The sequence below is a fragment of the Equus przewalskii genome, chromosome 30 (assembly GCF_037783145.1).
Source record: "Equus przewalskii isolate Varuska chromosome 30, EquPr2, whole genome shotgun sequence".
Lineage (NCBI taxonomy): Eukaryota > Metazoa > Chordata > Mammalia > Perissodactyla > Equidae > Equus > Equus przewalskii.
The window spans coordinates 20,168,314-20,188,826 of NC_091860.1; the positions used below are offsets into that span (position 1 = coordinate 20,168,314).

Here is a 20,513-nt window from a genome sequence, read left to right on the forward strand (position 1 = left end):
GCCAGCAGGTGGCCCCGGGGTCCCGGCGGCGCCGCCTCCTCCGCGGCGCCCCTCCTCCCGCGGGGGCGGTCAGCGCCCCGACCCGGCTCGCACCCCGCCGCCGCCCGCCGCGTCCCCGGGGCCGCGCTCGCCGCCGCCGCCGCCGCGTCCGGAGCTGCGCCCAGGGCGCCGGCAGCCCCGGCCCGCCGCGCCGCGCCCTCCCCGCCCCCAACTCGCTCCCCAACGGAAAGTTCGCTCCGGCGGCGCCCGCACAGGCGCCGGGAAGGAGCGGGGGTCGGGGGGCGTGCTGAGCGCGCCGCGGGCGGCCGCCGGGAGGGGGCAACTTCTCCCGGGAAGGCGCCTCCCGCCGAGCCCCGCGAGCCGCAGCCCCCGAGGGCTCCGAGCTGGCTTTTCCCTTTCCTCTGCCTCCCCCCTGCGGATTCCAGGCACGGACCTTGGTCCTGGCGCTCCCGCTGCCGGGTGACAAGAGCCAGCGCCGCCGCCGCCGCCGCCGCCTCGGCCGCCGCTCCCTCGGCCGCCCGGCCGGCCGCCCCCGGCCGCAGCCCCTGCCGCCCGCTCCCGCCCGCACCATGGAGTTCTCGGAGAGGAAACGAAGCAGGAAATCGCAGAGCTTCAAACTGGTGAGCCGAGGTAAGCGGGGGGCGTGCGGCCGGCGGAGGAAGGACTTGGCGCCGCGTAAACATCCCCTCGCCCGGCCCGCCGCCCCTCGCCCGGCGCCGCGGCCGCGCGTCCCACGCCGGGGGGCCGGGCTCCCGGGACCCCCCGAGTCCCCTCCCGCGGGGGCAGCGGCCGCACACGCGGGCGGCGGGGAAAGTTGTGCGGGGGGAGAGGCAGGATGTTATCCGGCGTAAACAAGTCGGAGGGCACATCAGGAAATTAGCAAACAATGACACTTGGGGAGCCGGGAGCCTTCTTTGGTATTCCACTCCTGTGGCTAGGTGGGGGGCTGGGGGCGATCTGCCTCTCCATCAGGCCGTGCGGACACGAATCCCGACCCAGGGTCGTGGGGTGTTTTTTTCTCCCCCCCCCCGCAAAGAGAAGGAAGAAAGGTGGTGGTTCTTTTAAGAACGAGAAAGAAGCTCATGAGGTGGACAAGCCCAGATGAGAATTGTTGACGTCCAACATCTTTTCTAGATACGTTCGTTATTTGCATGGCAAAGGTGTTTTAGAATAGATCACTTATCAGTCATATATGTATCATTGACGAAAAAAAAAAAAAAAATCCAGCCGGTTCCTGGCGATTTAACAGGTGTATACCACAGTCTTTGGGGCTTGGGTTTGTTTTATCGGGGAGGGGAAAGTTGAATAGTCCTGTCTATGTTCAATTACTTATCAGAGTCTTCATTTTCCTGATTTGACTTTTTAACAAATGATGAGAACTTAAGAGCAGATGTGAAAATATGTCTTTCAAAATGCCTTGTGTCACCTTAACTTGGAGGCAGGTGACTTTTTTCATGGTCATGTCACAAATCCTAATATTGAGATGAGAACCACCCTCTTTAAATTTCTATCTTCTTTGGATCAACTTGAGGTCAAAACCAAACCAGAGAAGCTGTCCGCTTTTCCTGTCGTATCTAGCATTGGCATCAGAGTAGAGAGCAAGGCGATTGTCTTAACAACCTGGAGAAGTCACATGTAAGCTAATGAAAATTAGAGGGCAATTGCGAGTAATAGAGCTTTTCAACATAAGCCGATCTAAGGATGATAGAGATTCAATAAAGCCTGTTTTCGGTTAGTCTGAAAATGGTCTGATGATTGACATTTTGAAGATCTACTCATATCTGTATCCCCTGATTTCCTTTGGATACTTTTTCATGAAAGAGGCCTGAAATAGTTTTTACGTATTCAAAATATTTGGCTCTTCCCTCTTTCTATGTGCATTTTTTCTACTAGTGTTGATTGCACAGTCATTTGTACTTTAAAAGTCTCTTCCTGCGTGACTGGCCTGTTGGTCTATCTGATTCATTCAGGAATGTAGGCTGCTTTCTTATTTATGACCTCAGGCCACTTACGACTTTATCTTAAAAGTGAGAGTCGTTTTGTAGACCTTGTCCTGTGAGGTCCAAGGCCAAAAAAAAGGGAATAGCTGTTAAGAAGGGACCTCTGTTTTCTGACCTAGGCGATGCTGCTTTTTAGAAATAGACAATTGCCAGAGTACAGTCGCCTCTGTAGAGGAGCTTGTAAAATATTGTACTTTAAAGTTTGACTGACATAGCAAGTTTTTCTTTTCTTTTCTTTTAAATTATGAGTCTGATTCTTCTCTCTGCTCTGCAGGTGCATTTTTAGGACATAAATTATTGCATATGAAAGTGCAGTAGCTGAATGCAAAAGACTCACTTGTATGAAAGATGAGAATCTTGCTTTCTTATCCAAATTATACTATTTTTGAAATAACAAATCGGTATTTTTCATGTGTGCTTGGCTGTCAGCTGCTTAACAGTGGGGATTTTTCTGGGTAAACTGAGAAAACAGAGTGTTGAGTAACACTAAAGCATACTATTGAAATACTTATGAAAACAGGCTGTGGAGAGAAATTTGGAATACTCCTCTGGCCTATGATTGGGCAGGGTTTTTCTTTTCCATATAGACTTATCATTTGAAAGAAAAGCAGCCTCGTAATTGGCATCTGTGGGCCAAATTTACTGTAAAAACTATGTGACCAAGCAGAGCTGTTTTCTAATGTCAAAGCAATATCTCAAGTTTGTGTACTTCTCCAGAGTAAGCAAAGTTTTAGGGGTTATTAGTGACTACAAATTCTGTGATTAACCAAAAATTCTATTTATAAATTGAAATTTGTATTTATAAATTAAATTGTAGATTATACACACTATATGTCATGAGATTCTAGGCTTTATTGCTTATTCATATCTCGCAGGTCATCAGAATTCTAATTTCTGGTTGTTTTCTCATCACAGATTATCACCATGAGGTATATAAGAGCTCAGAATTCAGCAACGATGTTAATGGGGAGGCCAAAGAGACACAACCCGTTTTTTTAGGTAGGTTCTTATGTCAATTAATTTCTCAGCAAAAACAGCGTGGCCATTTGCAATTAGGGGGAAAAAAAAGATTGTGCCAGAACGGGAAATGTCTGCCATTGCTTAATGTATGACATTCTTTTCAAGACCTTTTATTTTACAGATTGCCAATATATCCCTTATTAACATTGCTAAAAGTTGTAATTTCAGACATAAATGTTTATTAGTGTCTACACACAGTGCTAATTATCACTCGCTCCCAGAGCCAGATGCTGACTGTGCAGTTTTGTCGCTCGGCGCTCACCCCATTTACATTGCATATTCGCTGGCATGCTTCACTGGCAATAGTTTGTGTAATTGGGGTATTACATCTTTGACATCTGGATAACAGAAATTCAATTTCCAGGAAGCTGCTATTTGTTTGGTTTTGCTTCTGCTTTGGGTGGGATAGAGGATTAATATGCTGTCTTATTATAATGTCCCTTCACCTCTGTGACCTGGTTGCTAATCCTGCCATGACAAAATTAAATTAAATCTACAGTCAGAAAGCGTAAGGAAAATCACAGTGTGATTGTCCGCCTAACCACCTCTTAATAGTACTAGTTGTCACAGAGCAGCTCCTCGCTTTCCTGGCTTTGCGTTCATTTCACACCAACACTTGTGTTCAGAGAGAATAGCCATACTTTGCGCTTACCATCCTCATTCCCAGCTCATCTTGTGGACAGGCAGAGTAAAAGCAGCGTCTTTAAGACCTTCCGACACTTGTGGCCACATGATGGATGAGTAGGTAGCCAAAAATGTCGGCACTCTTCTCATATGTCATTTTTGGTGCAAATACCTTACATGAAGCTCCTTGCATGTATGGTTGGTTATTTGCAGACCATGAACCAAAAATTAAACGACTTAAGATTTTGCCGCTGAGTGAAGTACCCGTAAAGTCAGAGTGGGGAGTAAATGGTGGCATTTGGCTTCAACCTTGCCCATCCTCAGCACCTGCAACCCATGGCAGTAGGGTGAGGGCTGGGTGCTGTACAGCAAGGAGCAGAAAACGAGAGACAGCCAGGGCAAGAGTGATTGCAAGGCAAGGGCAGAATCGCCATATCCCTGGGGAGAGTTGATCTGGCTTAAGGAAGGAGGGTTGCTGTTCTGACCCAGCCTGAGGACTATTGCAAGTTAAAACAACGTGAGTGCTGAAGATGTCGTGTTTTGTCACCACAGTCTCTCTTTTTGCATTGAGGAAGAGAAAGGGTGGGTTGCAAAGGACTGAGAAGTCAAATAGATACTTTGTGGAGGTAAAATGGGAGGGCAATATCAGCATTTCTTACACAACCAACCACTGAAGGCATGTGGATCTTTCCATGGAGGGAAAGAATATTCCTGAGGCCAGCACTACTCAGCACCAAGACAACTTAAAACCAAAAGGTTAATGGTCAAGCAAAATGCTTTGACCAGAAGGAGAATATTCTTGGATTGTACTCTTCTCAGTTCCCTAAACTTAATAAGTTGGGATTCTGTATTTTCAGTTCCCTAAACTTGATTGGTTGGAATTCTGTATCTAAATACCACTCTATTTGGCCGTTCGAAATGAAGTTTGCCTTTTAGTAGAAGATTTACGTTTATCATAAAATGGAACATCATGTCCCTGGTTTAGTTATTCTCCAACGGAGCAGGCCTTTCCCCCTTTTCTGCTGTGTGATTGGAAAATGGTAAGGACGCTATCCAGTTGGTTAATTCCAGGTATGAGAGAGTGGAGGATGATGAAGAGGAGGATGCTAGTGCTCAGAATTCAGTAAAATGGAAATTCTCGAAGTGGGCAGACATTGCTGCTTTCCTTTTTTCTAGCCCAAGTCCAGGAAGATAGGAGAACATAGTGACAGACCAGGCTTGGGATAAGCTTCCCAAGGTCTTGGTCAAGAAGGCTTAGACATCCAGAGACAGAAGACTGAACAGCATGAAAGTGCGCCTGGCTTACTTCTCAGCCTTTTGCTCATTCTGGGGAATGTGTGATATGGTTCCCAAGAAATATTTTCATTTTGTGATCTCTAGGTCAATTTTAAAAAGTGGAAGAGCAAGTGATTACACAAACATAATTTGTAGAGCAATTGAGAATAGTTGCTGATGGCATATAGAATTAAGAATTTTGTTGACAGTGTTATAAAACGGATGTTTTTTAGTTTCTAGTTACTATTCTTAAAATGTAGATTTAAATCATGTTTGTTTTGTAAACTGCTAGAGTCTATCCATAATATTAGTCATGATGGTGTAGAATTCTGTGTGAGGTTTAGGATATCCAAGGGAGTTTGTTGACAAAATACCAGAATTGTTTCACCTATAACACATTACTGAAACATGGCCCCCAGGACACTATATAGGATTTTCTGTGTTCAAACATACGTGTTATCTTTGATACTGTCTGCACGTATAAGATTAAAGTTCACATCTTGGAGGAAGAGAGTGCTCCAGAATTTGGCAGACGTTCCCACAAGAAATCTCTTTCTCGGGAATATTTTTAGGATGTTGAGTGATACAGTGCATCCACCATGGTAGGATGGCTCAGTAGGGTGAACGGCTTGGCAGAGAGCTTTGGGAGTTACTCACGCGTTGTTAATGTGATAATAGGATCAGAAGAGTTACTTTATCTTGTGGACACTGACTTTGTCAATCAGGCTGTGATGAACTCGGGTAAGATTTGACCACTGTTTGGAGAAAAACAGCTTAATTCATTTTAATCTATTCAACAGATGTTTTTTGAGAAAATACTATGAACTCAGCACTTTTCTGGAATGAGAGTGGGGTTGGGGGTAACCAAAGAAATGGAGAGGACAGGGACTCTGCTCTCAAGGATTAAATCCAGGTGAGGGAGAGAGGACAAATGCAGGACACAGTTAAGAGCAATATTCAGCAATCAGGACAGCTACGGGGATTGAGCGCTTACTGTGTGCACAGCATCGAGTTGAGTACCTCTCATATGAATTATCTCTTTTACTTCCCACAGCAGCTCTGTAGGAGTCCTTATCGTCTCCGTTTTGTAGATGAGACTTAGAGACATTAGGTAGCCGGCCACAGATCCCTCAAGGAGCAAGTGCCATAGCTGGGATCCCAGTGCCCATGTGCCTCAGCTGTGCACACCCCATGCTGCTATCCCTCTGTGTGAACCATAATTGAATGACAAATGGGAACCGTTAGGGCAACGAGCGAAAGCAGAGTTGGGAGGGAAGGATCAAATTTAGGGTAGGGTGGAGCGCTCTGGGAAGGCTGGACCTTGAACTAGGGAAAGATACAGATAGGCAGAGGGGAGTCGGAGAAGATTCCAGGTGGGGGTGACGTGAGCCACACAGAGGGATGAGCGTCAGTGTAATCAGACTTGAAGGGAGGGCCGCGCTTTATAGGTTAGAAAGTGCTTTCACCTCTGTCATCCCCTCAGTTTTACAGTATATCCGTGAGTTGTGAGGGTGGATGTTATTATCCCATTACCCGGAGGAGGAAACTGAAGCTCAGAGTTAAGTGACTTGCTCATAGATAGCAGAAAGTGGAATAACCTCAAGTCTGCTGTCCAGAGATCTTTTGCTTCTACCACATTGAGCCAGGCAAATTCACCGAGCTTCGAAGAGAACTTAGCTGGCAGCAAGGCACATTGAGAAAGTGTTTTACTGAGATGATTAATTTATTATTCATAACAATAATACAAACATATAATAAAATCTCTTTTTATACATTGGATGTTGTTTTAGACTTACTATTATGGTCTGTAAGTTTGAAACTTCTGTTTTTCAGGGATTCGGTCTCCTTGGTTGCATGCCAGGCCCTGTTCTAGTTTTTCTTCTAGTGTTCAGTTCAGTTATACACTTTGAGAAGAGGAAGCACAGGCTGTAGTAGCCATGCCAGTTAAGCTGAGTCAAGATCTCTGAACTTTTGAATCTCTTGTCAGTGGCTTTCTTGATGACAGCTACCCCCACCCCAGGGTCCCCAGAATCTACTCAAAGATGGCACACAAAAAATTCCTACCCACTTATCCAAGTTAGGGAGTTAGCCCCTAACCACAGTGTACTTCCCCTCCCTGGAGAGGTGGGCAGGCCCCTGTGTGAAAGGGCAGGGCTCCTCACCTGGACTCCAGTGACCTGGGTCCCACCCCGTTCTTGTTTGGCCTCCAAGGGCTGGGGAGCTGGGCCCTCCTCCCAAGAGGAAGGAGGCCCTGATGTCTCACCACACCTGTGGCTGGAGTTCCAAGAGTGAGAAGCAGCCTCCTAAAATGAAGGTCCAAGAGGGCCTGAGTGTCTCTTGGGGTTGGGAATGTGGCTGAGAATAGCGCCGTTTATGGAAAGCTTGCCATGTGCCAGGCACTATGCTGGCACTGTGTTATGTGTCAGGACTGACCTTGTATCTGTTATCCCATTCATTGTTCCAAGAAAGTTATTCTCATTCCCACTCTTTGGATGAGGAATTTGAGGAGTGCACAGAGTCACTCATTGACGGAACCAGGATAGAACCAGGATCTGTCTGTCTCCAAAACCATACCCTGAGCCACATGAAATGCTTTGTTCAAACGAACTCCCATGTGGAGCCCCGCTATGTACAACAGGCGAGAGGGGAGCAGGGGTGCTGGCAGCAGGCGGAGGGCACCCAGAGCGCCTCCACCACGCCCCACCCTCCTCGGCCTCCCCACCTCCACGGGCCCCTGCAGAGCCCTTCCAGTGCCCTCCTCACGATGTAGAAACCTCTGCTCTGGATGGTTTCTGAGGTTTCCTACAGCTCTGAAAGTATGTCTGGTTACACTGCAGGTCCAAAAATGGCTTCAAAAGCCGTTGCCAGCAAAGTCAGAGTTGAGGGAGCCTCTTGAGGAAACTGAAGCCCCGACGATGCCTTTGAATATAAGTGCACATATGAATGTGTTTCTGCAACTCCAGATGCAGACTTAGTCATCCTTAGATATTGCCGATTGCCTAAAGTTTGGGAGGCATTTGCAATTAGGCCTGTCTCCTACTTCCATTAATCATTTAGTTAATATCACAGCTACACTGTGAGGTAGGTGTTATATCTGTTGTACAAACAGGAAGCTGAGCTCAGAGATGAAAGTGATTTGCCCAGGGTCACACAGTAGTTGGTAGTCGACCACACTTTAAAATCGGGTCTTTTGACTGTGTCTGAGCTGCCTGCAGTCCTTGTCTCACCCCTCCCATTCTACCCGGGCGCACGGGCTGATCTTAGTGTCTGCCTCCCTACCCTCTCCCCAGCAAAGCAGGACTTCAGGGGTGAAAGCGGCAGACAGGCAGAGGGAAAGGGGTTGGCTCAGTTTCCTCCTGGAAGAGCCCAGGCCCCGTTTGGGAGGAAGGGAACCAAGGTTTGTTTAATATCTGTTGTATGCCCAGCTTTCTCATCCTGTATCTCGTTTAACCCTCACCAATTCTGAGAAGGGATTGTTATTTCCATTTAAGTGAAAAAAATGGGCCTTTGGAAACCTCAGTTTGCCCAAGGTCCTATGTCTCACAGAGGGGAGCTTCCCATCTTCTTTCTGCTTTGCCTGCAGCCTCTGAGGAAGCAGGCCCTGTTCCCCTCCCCCTCTGCTGTTCACCTGCTGTTTCCAGCTCACCTTTCTAGCCCCCTCTCCGGCTTCCCCCTTCCTAAAGGCATTTGTTGGTGTCGCACTGGTGTCTCATCATGCTCCCTAAAGCTCCTTTCCCATTCTCACCTTCATTCCTCTCCCCATCCCGATTTCTCCATACCCAATCTCCAGTCTCCTCCCATGTCTTATCCCATTCCCAGATTCCTTCTTTTGCAATCCTGTCTCTATTATCAGTTTTCAAAGCCCAATTCAAACATTACCTAGGCCTGGAAGCCTTTTCAGTTTATATAGCATAGTAGAGAGAGCTCAGGTTTAGTGTCAGAAAACCTTGGTGTGCGTCTCAGGTTAACGCTTCATAACACTTTGGATGAAAGTTTGAGGGTTTTCTTTATCTGCCATAAGAGAACAGTAATGTTGGCCCTAACCCCTAAGCAAGTTCCCCTACAGCATATAGGAAGTCCTGTATGGTGAAACACTCTTTAAAACTAGAAAATGCTTTGTTCTTATTTTTATTATCTCCTTCTCCCTTCTCCTTCCAAATTAGGAGTCACCTTTCTTCTGGACACCTTAACACTAAATAATAACACTACTCTTTTATAGCACTTAGCCTGGACTGCCTAATGTTGCTTATTTTTGTACATGGCTTTGTTGTGCTCCAAGTCACCCCGCAAGTACCCCCGCCCTCAAACCTCAACAGTTACCACGTGGATTGTCGTTATTTGCACCCTCCCTCCTCAGGTAAATTAGATCACAGAGCAAGTGTGACCTGCATTCTTTTCTTATCCTTTGGAGCATCCTGCACGCTGCTGTGTTCATAACAGGTACCCACATTATAGGTACTCAGATCTTCGTTGTCTAGATGCGTGAACATGTTGAGCCCTGTTGTATAGGACTCTCAAGCTTTGTTTTAAAATATACCACTAGGTTGAGATTTTAGAAACATTTAGTGAGCCAAACTGAAATCTTCTTCCTTTAACTGGAAGAAGCTTTTGTCATATGCTAAACTAGCATAGAAATTTGGGACTCCTGACATTGATTTGTGAGACACAACTTGAAATCTTTTTGAAAACTAGCAACACATTGAAAACCAAATTGAAAAACAGAAGCTGCTCTGCTGGTTCCGTGTTCTGCTGTAACATTGGTACAACTTTATAGAGGTGTTTAAGATAGATATAAACTGATTTTGGCATTGTTTAGTTGTCGGGTTCCGCATGAAGCAAGTTTTTCTACCTTAAGTTTTTAAACAGCCGTCTGTTAAACAACAACAGAGCTTGGCGCGTGTCATGCTTGTGAGGGAAGGGGCCCCTGCACACAGCTGTGCAAGGTGTGCCTGCTCACTGAGGCCGTGTCTTGAGGACAAGTTGCCTCTTCTGTTTCTCATACAGGCCCGCTGTGGTTCAGGAACCTCCCGCGTGTCAAGTGTGTGATGTGTTGCGATAGTTTGTTTTGCCTACACCGATCGTGACCACATCATTAAAAAGAAAGAAAATCTCCATGAAGACAGAATCTAAGGAGACGTATTAACAGTTTAGCCTCTCTGGTTCCCGTGGGAATATGGATTTTTACTTTTGGAAGAAAATAATATGGCCGTCTGTAAGATAAAATGAAGATTTTGGAAGCATGTGCTTTGCATTTCAAAGTTAAAAATAGGTCTAGGGGCCAGCTCCATGGCCGAGTGGTTAAGTTCTTGCGCTCCGCTGCGGCGGCCCAGGGTTCGGATCCTGGGCGCGGACTGCAACTAAGATATACAACTATGTACGGGGGGTTTGGGAAGATAAAGCAGGAACAAAAAACAAAAGAAGATTGGCAATAGTTGTTAGCTCAGGTGCCAATCTTTAAAAAAAAAAATAGGTCTAGGACGTTTGCACAGCAAGTCCATTATTCTTATAAGGAACAGTTTCTCGGAGAGGGCACTACCTGGAGAGGACAGTAACAGCGGGAGCAGGGGGGAGGACTGGGGGAAGGAGCAGACGCCACCCCTGCGGTGATTTATCCAGGGGTGCCTCTAGTTCCTTAGGGTATTTTGCACAACTTGGGCTGCTCCCTTGCCTGAGCTTCCTCGTTGTCTGTGATTTTCATGTTAGGACTCAGACTCCTAAGCCTGACAGTTAAGACCATGAACTGCCACCTGTCTACTTCGAGCTTAGTCCTGACCCTTCCCTTCCCACCTCCCGTGGCTCAGTCATAGCAAACCATTTTTATTTATTTATTTATTTATTTTTTTGAGGAAGATTAGCCCTGCACTAACATCTGCTGCCAATCTCCTCTTTTTGTTGAGGAAGACTGACCCTGAGCTAACGTCTGTGCCCATCTTCCTCTACTTTATATGTGGGACACCTGCCACAGCATGGCTTGACAAGCGGTGCATAGGTCTGCACTTGGATCCGAACCGGCAAACCCCAGGCCACCGAAGCTGAGCTGAATGTGCAGACTTAACTGCTGTGCCACTGGGCCAGCCCTCAAACCATTTTTCTTTCCTGCAATGGGCCCTACTTCCTCTCTTTTTAGGCCAGGCACGTTCTCGCCTCTGTGGCTGCATGAACCACCTACTCTGCTTGGAACTCCACGCTTGCACCATCCTCCCTGTGCTTTGCTTGGCTTTCTCTTATCCCTAAAGGCTCCAAGTTGATGTCACTTCCTCCAGGTTGTCTTCTCTGATTCCCCTCTTACCTCGCCTTCCACAGCATCCTGCGTGTGTCTCTATCAAAGCAGAGGAATTGCCAGTTTACTCCTGTGTCTCTCCCCATGGGTTGTAAACTCCTTAAGGATCATCCCTGTGTCCCCACTGCCCAGCTCCATGCTGGTCACATAACAAACATTAATAGATGTTCAGTGAATGAGGGAAGAGTTCGGTTTTAAATTCAGAATAAAGAGGTGAAATCAGCCGTGTTGAAACTATGCTCTGCAAGGTGAAAATTTACACATCCTTCTTCGTAGCTAACTGGACCTCACATATCAGGAGTAAAATATGTCAACACTGCCAATGGAATGTTTATTTTTCATTACATGCTTTTTTCTTTTTTATTAGGTTAACAGCAGGACCCCCTCTTAAAGTTTAACTCTGAAATAGGATGCACCACTGGCCCTTGTGTGCATACCAGCCCCCGCCCCAGGGGCCTTGGAGACTCCCTATACTGTGTGGGCACCTCTGGAATATTGTAGTTCTGTGGCCCTGGCATCTGCTCTGCAGTCTCTGCCTGGAATGACCTCTGCTTCCCTTGTCCGCGTGATCCTTGATTTATCCCTCGAGTCTCAGCTTGAATTCCTGCAGGGCAAGACTCTGAGTTTACCGTTTTCCTAGTGCACAATACTTGGCACAGAGCAGACTCTCAATAACTGCTAAGGAATAAATGAATGAGTACCATGTTACGACATGTTGAAATGTGATTTGCTGCCACTCAGCTAATCTGAGTAGGGTAGTCTGTTGAGTCCATAGTTTTCTTGTGCAAAACTGTCCCATGCATTGCAGGGGGTCTTGATCCCACCCTCTGAATGTTGGCGGTATAAATATACCTAAATGTCAGCAGCACCCCACCTACTCATGATGACAATCAGAAACGCCCCCTAGACACGTGAGCTGGAGTGTGGTCCTTAGCAGGCCAAGGTTGTGAGGTCATTAACTGTGAGCAGAGAAAAAGTATTGCATTGCCATGGGCTGAACGCCCTTCCCTTGTCGGTTGTTTCTGAGATGCTGGTATGAAGGGGGAACAAATGAGAGGCTGTGATGGACCAGTGCAGCCGCATCACCATGCCCAGAGGAGGGAGATCAAAGGGCACATTCCATTCATGGTCAGGTTACTGTGCTTTCTCTCTATACAAAAGACAGCTTACTACATGCATATTTGATCATAGATTTTAAAATCATTAACAAGTTTAGACAGATTTCTTTAGATATTCCAGACAATCAGTATCCTTGTAAATAAAAATCCATAAAAATATTTTCTTAGTATTGCATTTCTTTTCAGACTTGTACAAATATACTGTGTTATTTGAATTCCAAGGGCTTTACAGTGTTTTTTTACTTGGAAATCAGATTTTATATCTGAAAGGTTAATGGAGAAAACTAATTATGCTATCTGGTAACCAAATGTGTGATGAGGCATTTGTCTCTGTAATTAACAGCAAGGAACTTTTATGGTTTCATAAAACCGAATGCTACGTGGAGCCTTCTGTGAGCATTTGTTTGGACGAGGTGTCCAAAACAGAGATGTTTATGGATGGTATAAAGTTGAACTGAAATGTAATGCAGGTGTCTGTGCATCTTACAGCATTTCTCATTGTTGAAATACAAGCCAGAAGATTAATAACTTTACTTTGTCATGATAAAATAAGTAATGTGTTCTTGGAACAGTGGTATGGTACATAAGTTACTCAGTAATTCCAAGAATTTATTCTGTTCCAGGAATAATATCCTTAACAATTTATTTTTACAGAAAAAGTTGATGCAACATAATAGCTTCTGAAGTTGTTTGTATGGCTAATGGAATTATATCTCAAATATGACTTTACACCTACGTATAAAATATAAAGAACCTCACAAAAATGCAAGGTAAAGGTACAACTTAAAAGTAAGAAGTCAGGGGATGCAAAAGTTAAGGTTCTTCTGTTAACACGAACTCATTCTCATTGCACATATATAATTTTTTCAATTACTAGCAGGACTTTAATGGGTACCTTAATAAGCATTGCATGAAATACGGTTGCGGGGGGTGTTGCTGCGGGAATGTTAGCTTTAGCCTTCTCTGTAAGTCTGCTGTTCCACTGTGTCACTCTGCTCTGGAAGAGGGAGCTTGGCGCCTGGAGCAGCAAAGCTGTGTAGCCCAGATCTGATCCATCTTCCTCTGGTTTACTTTGGTCATTTTGGGCAAGCAACTTAGTCACTAGGGGAAACGATTCCCCCTCTATCATCTTTGATGAGCTAGAAAGACGATGACAATGAGATATGTTCCTTTGGGAAAGCTTTCAGGAGAAGACGTGATTGAATATAGGCGCCAAGTGGCTTCTGCTTGCCAACCCCATACACTCCATAGAAATGAGGAGAATTTTTTCCACAGATGTCACAGATGTTGGTTTACGTCTTGCACATCAGTAGTGTGTTTTTTTTTTCAGCTCTCCTCAACTCTAGCTTCTTGGCATATCTGATACTAGAATTTACTTATTCTTGCATTCATTTGGTAGGTACTTATTGAGTAGCCATTAGTGCCAGGCTAGGAGATTTTAAAGCCCACTAGATTGTGATAAGGGAAATTGAGGATTCTGTGGGAACGTAGAACAGGGGGGTCTCAGCAGGCCTGGGGGATTAAGGGATATGACCCCTGAGAAGATGACAGTTAAGCTAAGACCTGAAGGATGAGTAAGGGGGTGGAGCTGAGGATGTGTGAAGGCCAGGAAGTTAGAGCACTTCTGTAGCTAAAGCAGAGGGCCCTCTGGCTGTCTATAACAGTCCCTAATTGGATTCGGATTTAATTGTCCTGAAGTGAGGCCTGGGCGCAGGGATTTTTAAAGCTGTCCAGGGATCCTAATGTGCAGCCAGACCTGAGAGCCACCAGTTTAGAAGAAGAGGGGATGTGGCCAGAGCCACAGCCAGAGAAGTAGGCAGGGGAGGACGGAGGTGGAGGGCTGGGTGAGCCGTAGGGGGAGCTGCCTCATCCTGAGGTGGGTGGCGTTCCGCCGAGGTCTGTCATGGAATGAGATTGGCGTGTTTGAAAGATCACCCTGGCTTTGGGGGGGAATGTAGATTGGAGGGAAGCAACACTGAAGGTTTTGGCAGTAGCCCCATGAGGCGATAATGGGAATGGGGGTGGAGAGAAGTGGAAGGATCACAATTCATTTAGAAATCACAGTAAGCAGGACTCAGTGATGAACTGGCTGTGAGAGGGAGGGGAAGAGGGGCAGTCCCAGGTGTCCAGCTTGCACAGCTGGGTTGGTGCTGTTTATTAAGCCTCAGAGATGGTCATCATAAAATACATTTTTGGGCATGATTTTGAAGTTGCTTTTGAAGTGTCCCGAGTGGGCTGTCCAGGAGGCAGTTGTATGTATGGGTCTGGAGCCCCAAAGTGGGGTCAAGGCTGGAGTGCCTGGATACACGTTGTCACTGGAGCCTGGAGAGAGGATGGGTGGATCCAGAAAGAGAGTAGAGGGGGGCAAGACTGCCTAGGGCAGTGTCCTAAATAACTTTGACTTTAAGGCGGTGTTTTTCACACCAGTGGTTGTGACCTATAAGTGAGTTATGAAATCCGTTTACTGGATTGTTGCAAACACTAACTACAGCAATAACAATAACAACAACAATAATAGTAAGGAAATAGACTAGAAAATAGCGGAGTGCATTGCATGCAGGAAGGATAAATTCATGAAACTTTTGTTTTAGTTATGCGCATAGTATGCATATGTGTGTGTTTAGGTCATCATGAAAGATGTGTTCCTTGCTGTGAACCATGTCAGAAAAGTTTGGAAGCCACTGATTGAATCTGTGGCTGCCTTACCCCTGGAGATTTCCCATTATCTCATTCTGGAAGACTGCCGCTCTGCAGGTGCCTTTGGGCCCAAAGTTATCAGTTCCTTGAGATCCTTGGAAGAAGAAGGCACTGGGAATGTGATCCATTTTTCATCATTAACATTATTTACATTGAGGATGAAACTGTCCAAGAGTATGTGTATTTAACTTGGAATATTTAAAAATTTTAAATAACTGAAGAAATTTAATACAGCCAGTACTTAATCATGTTCGTGCTTAACTGATCCGTGCTGTAGACAGTAAATTCACATCTCAGTAAGAAGGGGAGATTTGCGCTTCCATGTTAGCATTCTCTTCGAGGTCTTCTGTACAGTAGAACAGAGGATCAGCATTTCAAATTATATTGAAAAATATTGTCTATTTCCAGACGGTGAATTGTGAACATTTTATCTCTTATTGAATGAAGGCAAGATTTTGGTTATACTGCTATCGGCATATGGAGGCAGCTCTTAATCTACAATCTTGTTATATTTTTCCTATGTGTGTTGTCAGCCTTCGAAGACTTCTGCTGTATGTTGCACAGAATCATGAACACAAATAAATTCTTATTCCACTTTTTCCAAGTTTTTATCTTTGGCTTTGTGGAACTCACAGGATTCACATGAACCGTGTTTCCAATTTGAAAGGAAATGTCTGAACTTTATTCTTCTTAGCTTGAAACAGTACAGCTAAGTTGGAATCCATAAAGATAGTTTGGTGTGATGATTTCATTGCTTCCACCATGTGTGTTAGCATAACTAGGTGGTTAAGGTGCTGACTAGTTCACACAGCACCCAGCACTTGTCCTTGCAGCTTCCTGGAAACCACACAGCTTCACTGTTCTGTGAATGGAGTCCTTCTGCCTTCAGCTAGTTCCTTGAGCGGTTTCGTAGAGCAGTGAAACGCTTGGCCCTTGAAGCCTGGTGGATCCCGTTCAGATCTTTAACCTCAGAGTCTCTGTTTTCTCCTGGGTAAAACGTATTCATCAATATTCGAACCTCTCAGCTTGTTATCAGGCAGAGTGCTCGCCAGAGGGCCTGGTGCGGCGCGAGGGCTCTAGAAATGGTGGCTTTAACACTTTTCCCTGTACCTGCTTCCAAATTCCTTTTAAAAATACATGGCTTGTAGTGAGCTTTAAGAGAAAGTAATCTTAGGATGTACCCCAGGGGTTGCAAAATATACCCCACCCCAGTACCCTCCTTTCTTGACTTTCTTTTGCTGCTGTCTCTAGCCAGCTATTTCTCCTTCCTGCCCAACATCCTCTTTCCTGGGTAACATTATAGAAGATGTTTTTTATGTCCAAACTGCCACTACCAGTTGCCTTATACCCAGCTTTACAATACCACAGGGAGAAGATTGTACATAATTCTTCTAGATTATTTTTTAATCACAGAAAAGTAATACATACTCATTTTAAAACCATTTTTAAAGTTAAAATTTATAAGGTTGGAAGCAAGTTATAAAGTAAAAAGTAAAATATTCTGTCTCAGTCACATTCTCCAGTGATAACCACTGTTAACAATCGAGTGCGTGTAAAAAATTTGTGTATGTATGACAGAAAAGGACAAGGGAATCATGCTATACCATCAGGCACCGCATGACGATATTTCAGTCAACGACAGACCTCACACACAATGGTGGTCTCATAAGATTAGTACCATACAGTCTAGATGTGTTCTAGGCTAAACCGTCTAGGTTTGTATAAGTATGCTCTATGATGTTCGCACAACGATAGTCACCTAATGATGCATTTCTCAGAACATATCCCTGTCATTAAGCAACACATAACTGTATAATGTTTTGCAACTGTTTTTACTTAACTGATCTCCATTTATTCCGCATAGATTGAATGCCCATTTTGAGCCAGGCAGTCCTGGTTATCTAGTAGTGAATGAAATAATCATGATCTCAACCGTCATAGCATTTACAGTATCTCGCGCATACTTCCAAATGACGATAAAAAGGTCTATTTCATTCTTTAAAGATGTCTAAGGCTATACCGTAATTTCATTATATTGATATACCATCATTCATGTATCTAATGCTCTGTTGATAAATGTTTCACTAGTAAAATGAGGCTGCAGTGAATGTCCTTCTGCACACGCCATGGGTATTTGTTTGCATATTTCTGTAGGATAAATTCCTGTAAGTGGAGTTGCCAAATTTCCCTCCAGAAAGATTCCCTACCAACAGCATATGAGAGTGACTACAACACTGCACCTTCACCAAAAATGGGCTTTATGAATCTATAGACTAAGAATTAATGGACAAATTATTAGACAAAGAATTTCACATCATTTAATTTTCATTACATCAATAATTAGGGAGATTAAGGGACTTAAACTGTTGATTTCTCTTGTGAATTAGATGTTCATGTCCTTTGCCCAGTTTTCCGTTGTTAGTGTTTGTCTTCTTCTCGCTGATTTGTAAGTCCTCTTCCGTGTATTGAGGATGTCAACTCTTTGACTTGATTATTCCTGAACGTTACTTGCAATGGTGGCTTCTGACTTACTCACTTAATGATGGTCAGAGTCACACATCAAAGGAACATTCAGTTGGGCAGCCATGTAATATTTATTATAAAATAAACGTTAGGTGTCCATGAAATAAGACCATTTGGGGAGAGCTAAGTAGGTAAACTCTTTGAATTGGTTAGGTAGTTCTAGTTGTGTCATGCACTCTCCTGTGAAAAATTTTCATTGATTTCCTGTCATTTTCAGGATACAGTCAAAATTTCAGTCGTGTTTTCAGCTTTGCCCATTCCGTGCCTCAACTCCAAGCAAGTTAGCTTCTTCCCCATGGCCCACTTGTTTCCTCTGCCTGTAGTCTTTGTCATTCTGTTCCCTCTTTTCTCTCCCCAAAAGTGCCCGTGGAAATGCTGGCCATCTTTTACTGACCAGCTCAAATCTTACCATCTTGATGAAGCTGGCTATAAGCCTCCCTGTTTAAAATGATCTCTTCGCTCAATTCCTGAAACGCTTGTAATTTATGCCATGTCTGAGGCATTCATCACATCTTCTCTTGGTTTTGTCTGTTCCGTCATGAACACTGTAAATGTATTCCTAGAAAATGTAGCTGAGCACGTTGAAGAGCCTGACTTAAAAGCAGCAGCCCTTGGCCTTCTGTAGTGGTCCAGCCCATCCTTCTGCTGGCCGGTGTGTCTTAAACTAGCAGACGTGTAACTGTGGCTGCCCAGTGCTCTTCCCCTGGCTGCGGGAATCTGCACATCTCATATGATGTTATATGAGAGCAGAGTATAGGATTTGCGTTTAGTTCTTAAGATAAAACATGAAGACATCAAAGAAAATTGTTCCTGATTCCCCTTTTAGGACTTTTCCCCCAAACCTCTCACAGATGTTTATGCTCCTTTGTCTGTAGATGTTCTCTGAGGGACACCTTTGAGGAGCAGCATGACAGCCCATTTCGAAACGCTCGCTGCTCCTTGATCCATTCCCTGGGATTTCTTTGCTCCTTTGGTCCTGAATACCCATCTCAAGCCCTTTTAGCCCTTTTTTTCTCAGAAAGCCTGTTTTCCAGCTAGGATCCCTGGCGTTCTCTCTTGGTACCTGTCCTGGCTTCGCATCCTCAGCCTTGATTGAAGAGCTCCAGCCTGCCGCCCTGGCTGCAGGTGGCCCGTGCTGGGTAAGCCTGCCTATTCCTTACAAGAGAGGCCTTGTGTTCTTAGAATTGCTTGTGCCTTCATTTGTCTCTCCTGCTAGACCATACACTCCTGAAGGGAAGAGACTGTATCTTATATTTCTTTTCCTCTTCTTTTTTTGGTCACCCATATCTCATAGTAAGTAGTAGTACAATAAATATTTATTGAGTGAATGAATGAACCTGATATCATCTAAATAGATTTGAAAGGAACTGAGTTGTCCTTTACGTGAAAATGCCATGCATACATTGGGCTGCTTAATTATTTTCCTCCTGTAACTTTCAGTTTGACAGTGCCCTCAAACATAGGGCAACTACATTTTCAGTTCAAATATTCCCTATCCTATTGTTTGATTTAACCAATTAGATGATTCTGTAGCCATGTTTTTGCCTCTTCCCTTCTCAGTGGCATTTGGACTATGCTGTGTGGCGTCCTAGGAGTTCTTGACTGTACTGCAGGGGCTGCTTCAGGAATGCGGGTTCTGGCACGCTGTCTTCAACAGAACTCGGCTCTTCTTTATTTACTGGAGTTCCACTTAAGATTGCATTGGAAAAAAGGGCTCCCTTGGAAACCATTGCTCTCTTCTATAAACTAATGCTTTTCAGTCCACTTTTGCTGTTTGCATGTCCTTTGTAAACACGGCTGTCGTCCCTGAGGGTGACCAGTTGGGACCTTGATAGTGTGCATGTCATTGTAGGTTTGGAACGAGGGTACCAACCTCAGCCTTTCTCACAGCACAGAGTCTACTTCAAATTCCTTTTGCTTTTAGACTCATTCATTGGTGTTTGTGGTGAAGAAAGCATAGGCTGAAGGACGCTGCCTCCTTTTTCCTGTTCTTTCTCCCCTTGCTGTCATTTGACAGGCTGCAGTTCAGTGTTTTCCACAGCATGGCTCCATGCCAACTTCTAGTGTTTGAAAGGAGAGATTTGGACCATATATTGTAAATCCTGGTCATCTTACTCTCGCTCACTGAGAAACTCAAATTTTTCTATTTTAACATGTTTATTTTTACCTGAAAAATGCAACGAGTTTTAAAGCTTTTTTTTTTTTGTAAACTATATTCACAGTGACATGCAACCATCACCACTATCTGCTTCCAGAACTTTCTCATCCTCTCAAGCAGAAAAGCATTCCTCTTGTCACTTCTTCTGCACATCTTCTCAGATGCTTCTGCACTGTTTCTAGTATTTCTGAACCGGAAGGATCAGCTCTTTAAGACCATACACTGCCCAGCCTCCTGCCTGGAAGCTCCAGTTTCAATCCATTTTTTCCTTGTGGGTAAAGAACAATGTCCTACTCATAATAACCCGTAGTGTATTTGAAGATAATTAAGTTACTCAATAGCCATTTATTTCTCAGTGAAACACCCCAACTCCTTTAACCTTTCCTTGTTCTTTTAATCTTTTTTGTTGACGTTCTCATTATCTCCTTAAGTTTTTCAACAGCTTCTATAACACAGTACAAAACTGGACATGATACTGTAGTGCAAGTCGACCAGTACTGAATGTAGTGGCAGAATCGTCCCTCGGGTCTTTAAGATTCTGTCAGTCCTTCTGTTGAGGTGAGTTACCAAGCGTGGCCTCCCTGGGTGATGGACTCCATGTGGGGTCAGGGGAGTGAGGAGTTAGAGATGACCCTGTTCTGACCGTGGTGACTACTACTTGCCACAGGGACAGGGGGTCCAGGAAGAACAGGTTGACTCACTTTACCAGCTTGGAAACAGATGAAGTTTAATGTTAAAATGAAGGCGTTGAGATCTCTGCATGCTAGATTAATAGGAAGTCTGGTATCTCCGCATAAGGTGTCCTTCCACCCCCTGAA

At 44.7% G+C, this 20,513-nt stretch overlaps 1 protein-coding gene across 8 annotated transcripts in view; it reads left to right on the plus strand.

Annotated features, from left to right (window-relative positions):
- The first annotated feature begins 224 nt into the window (after positions 1-224).
- Positions 225-20,513, plus strand: part of BEND7 (BEN domain containing 7) — a 79,976-nt gene continuing 59,687 nt past the window's right edge. For 2 of the 8 annotated variants that reach the window (XM_070601159.1, XM_070601161.1), the window contains exons 1-2: positions 225-630; positions 2,916-2,999. In XM_070601159.1, the coding sequence (XP_070457260.1) occupies positions 570-630; positions 2,916-2,999 (145 nt within the window). In that variant the 5' untranslated portion in view covers positions 225-569. Of the gene's footprint in view, positions 631-916; positions 1,250-2,915; positions 3,000-20,125; positions 20,254-20,513 lie in introns of those variants that run through there. The other 6 variants (XM_070601163.1, XM_070601166.1, XM_070601162.1 and 3 more) reach the window with 5 other exon arrangements.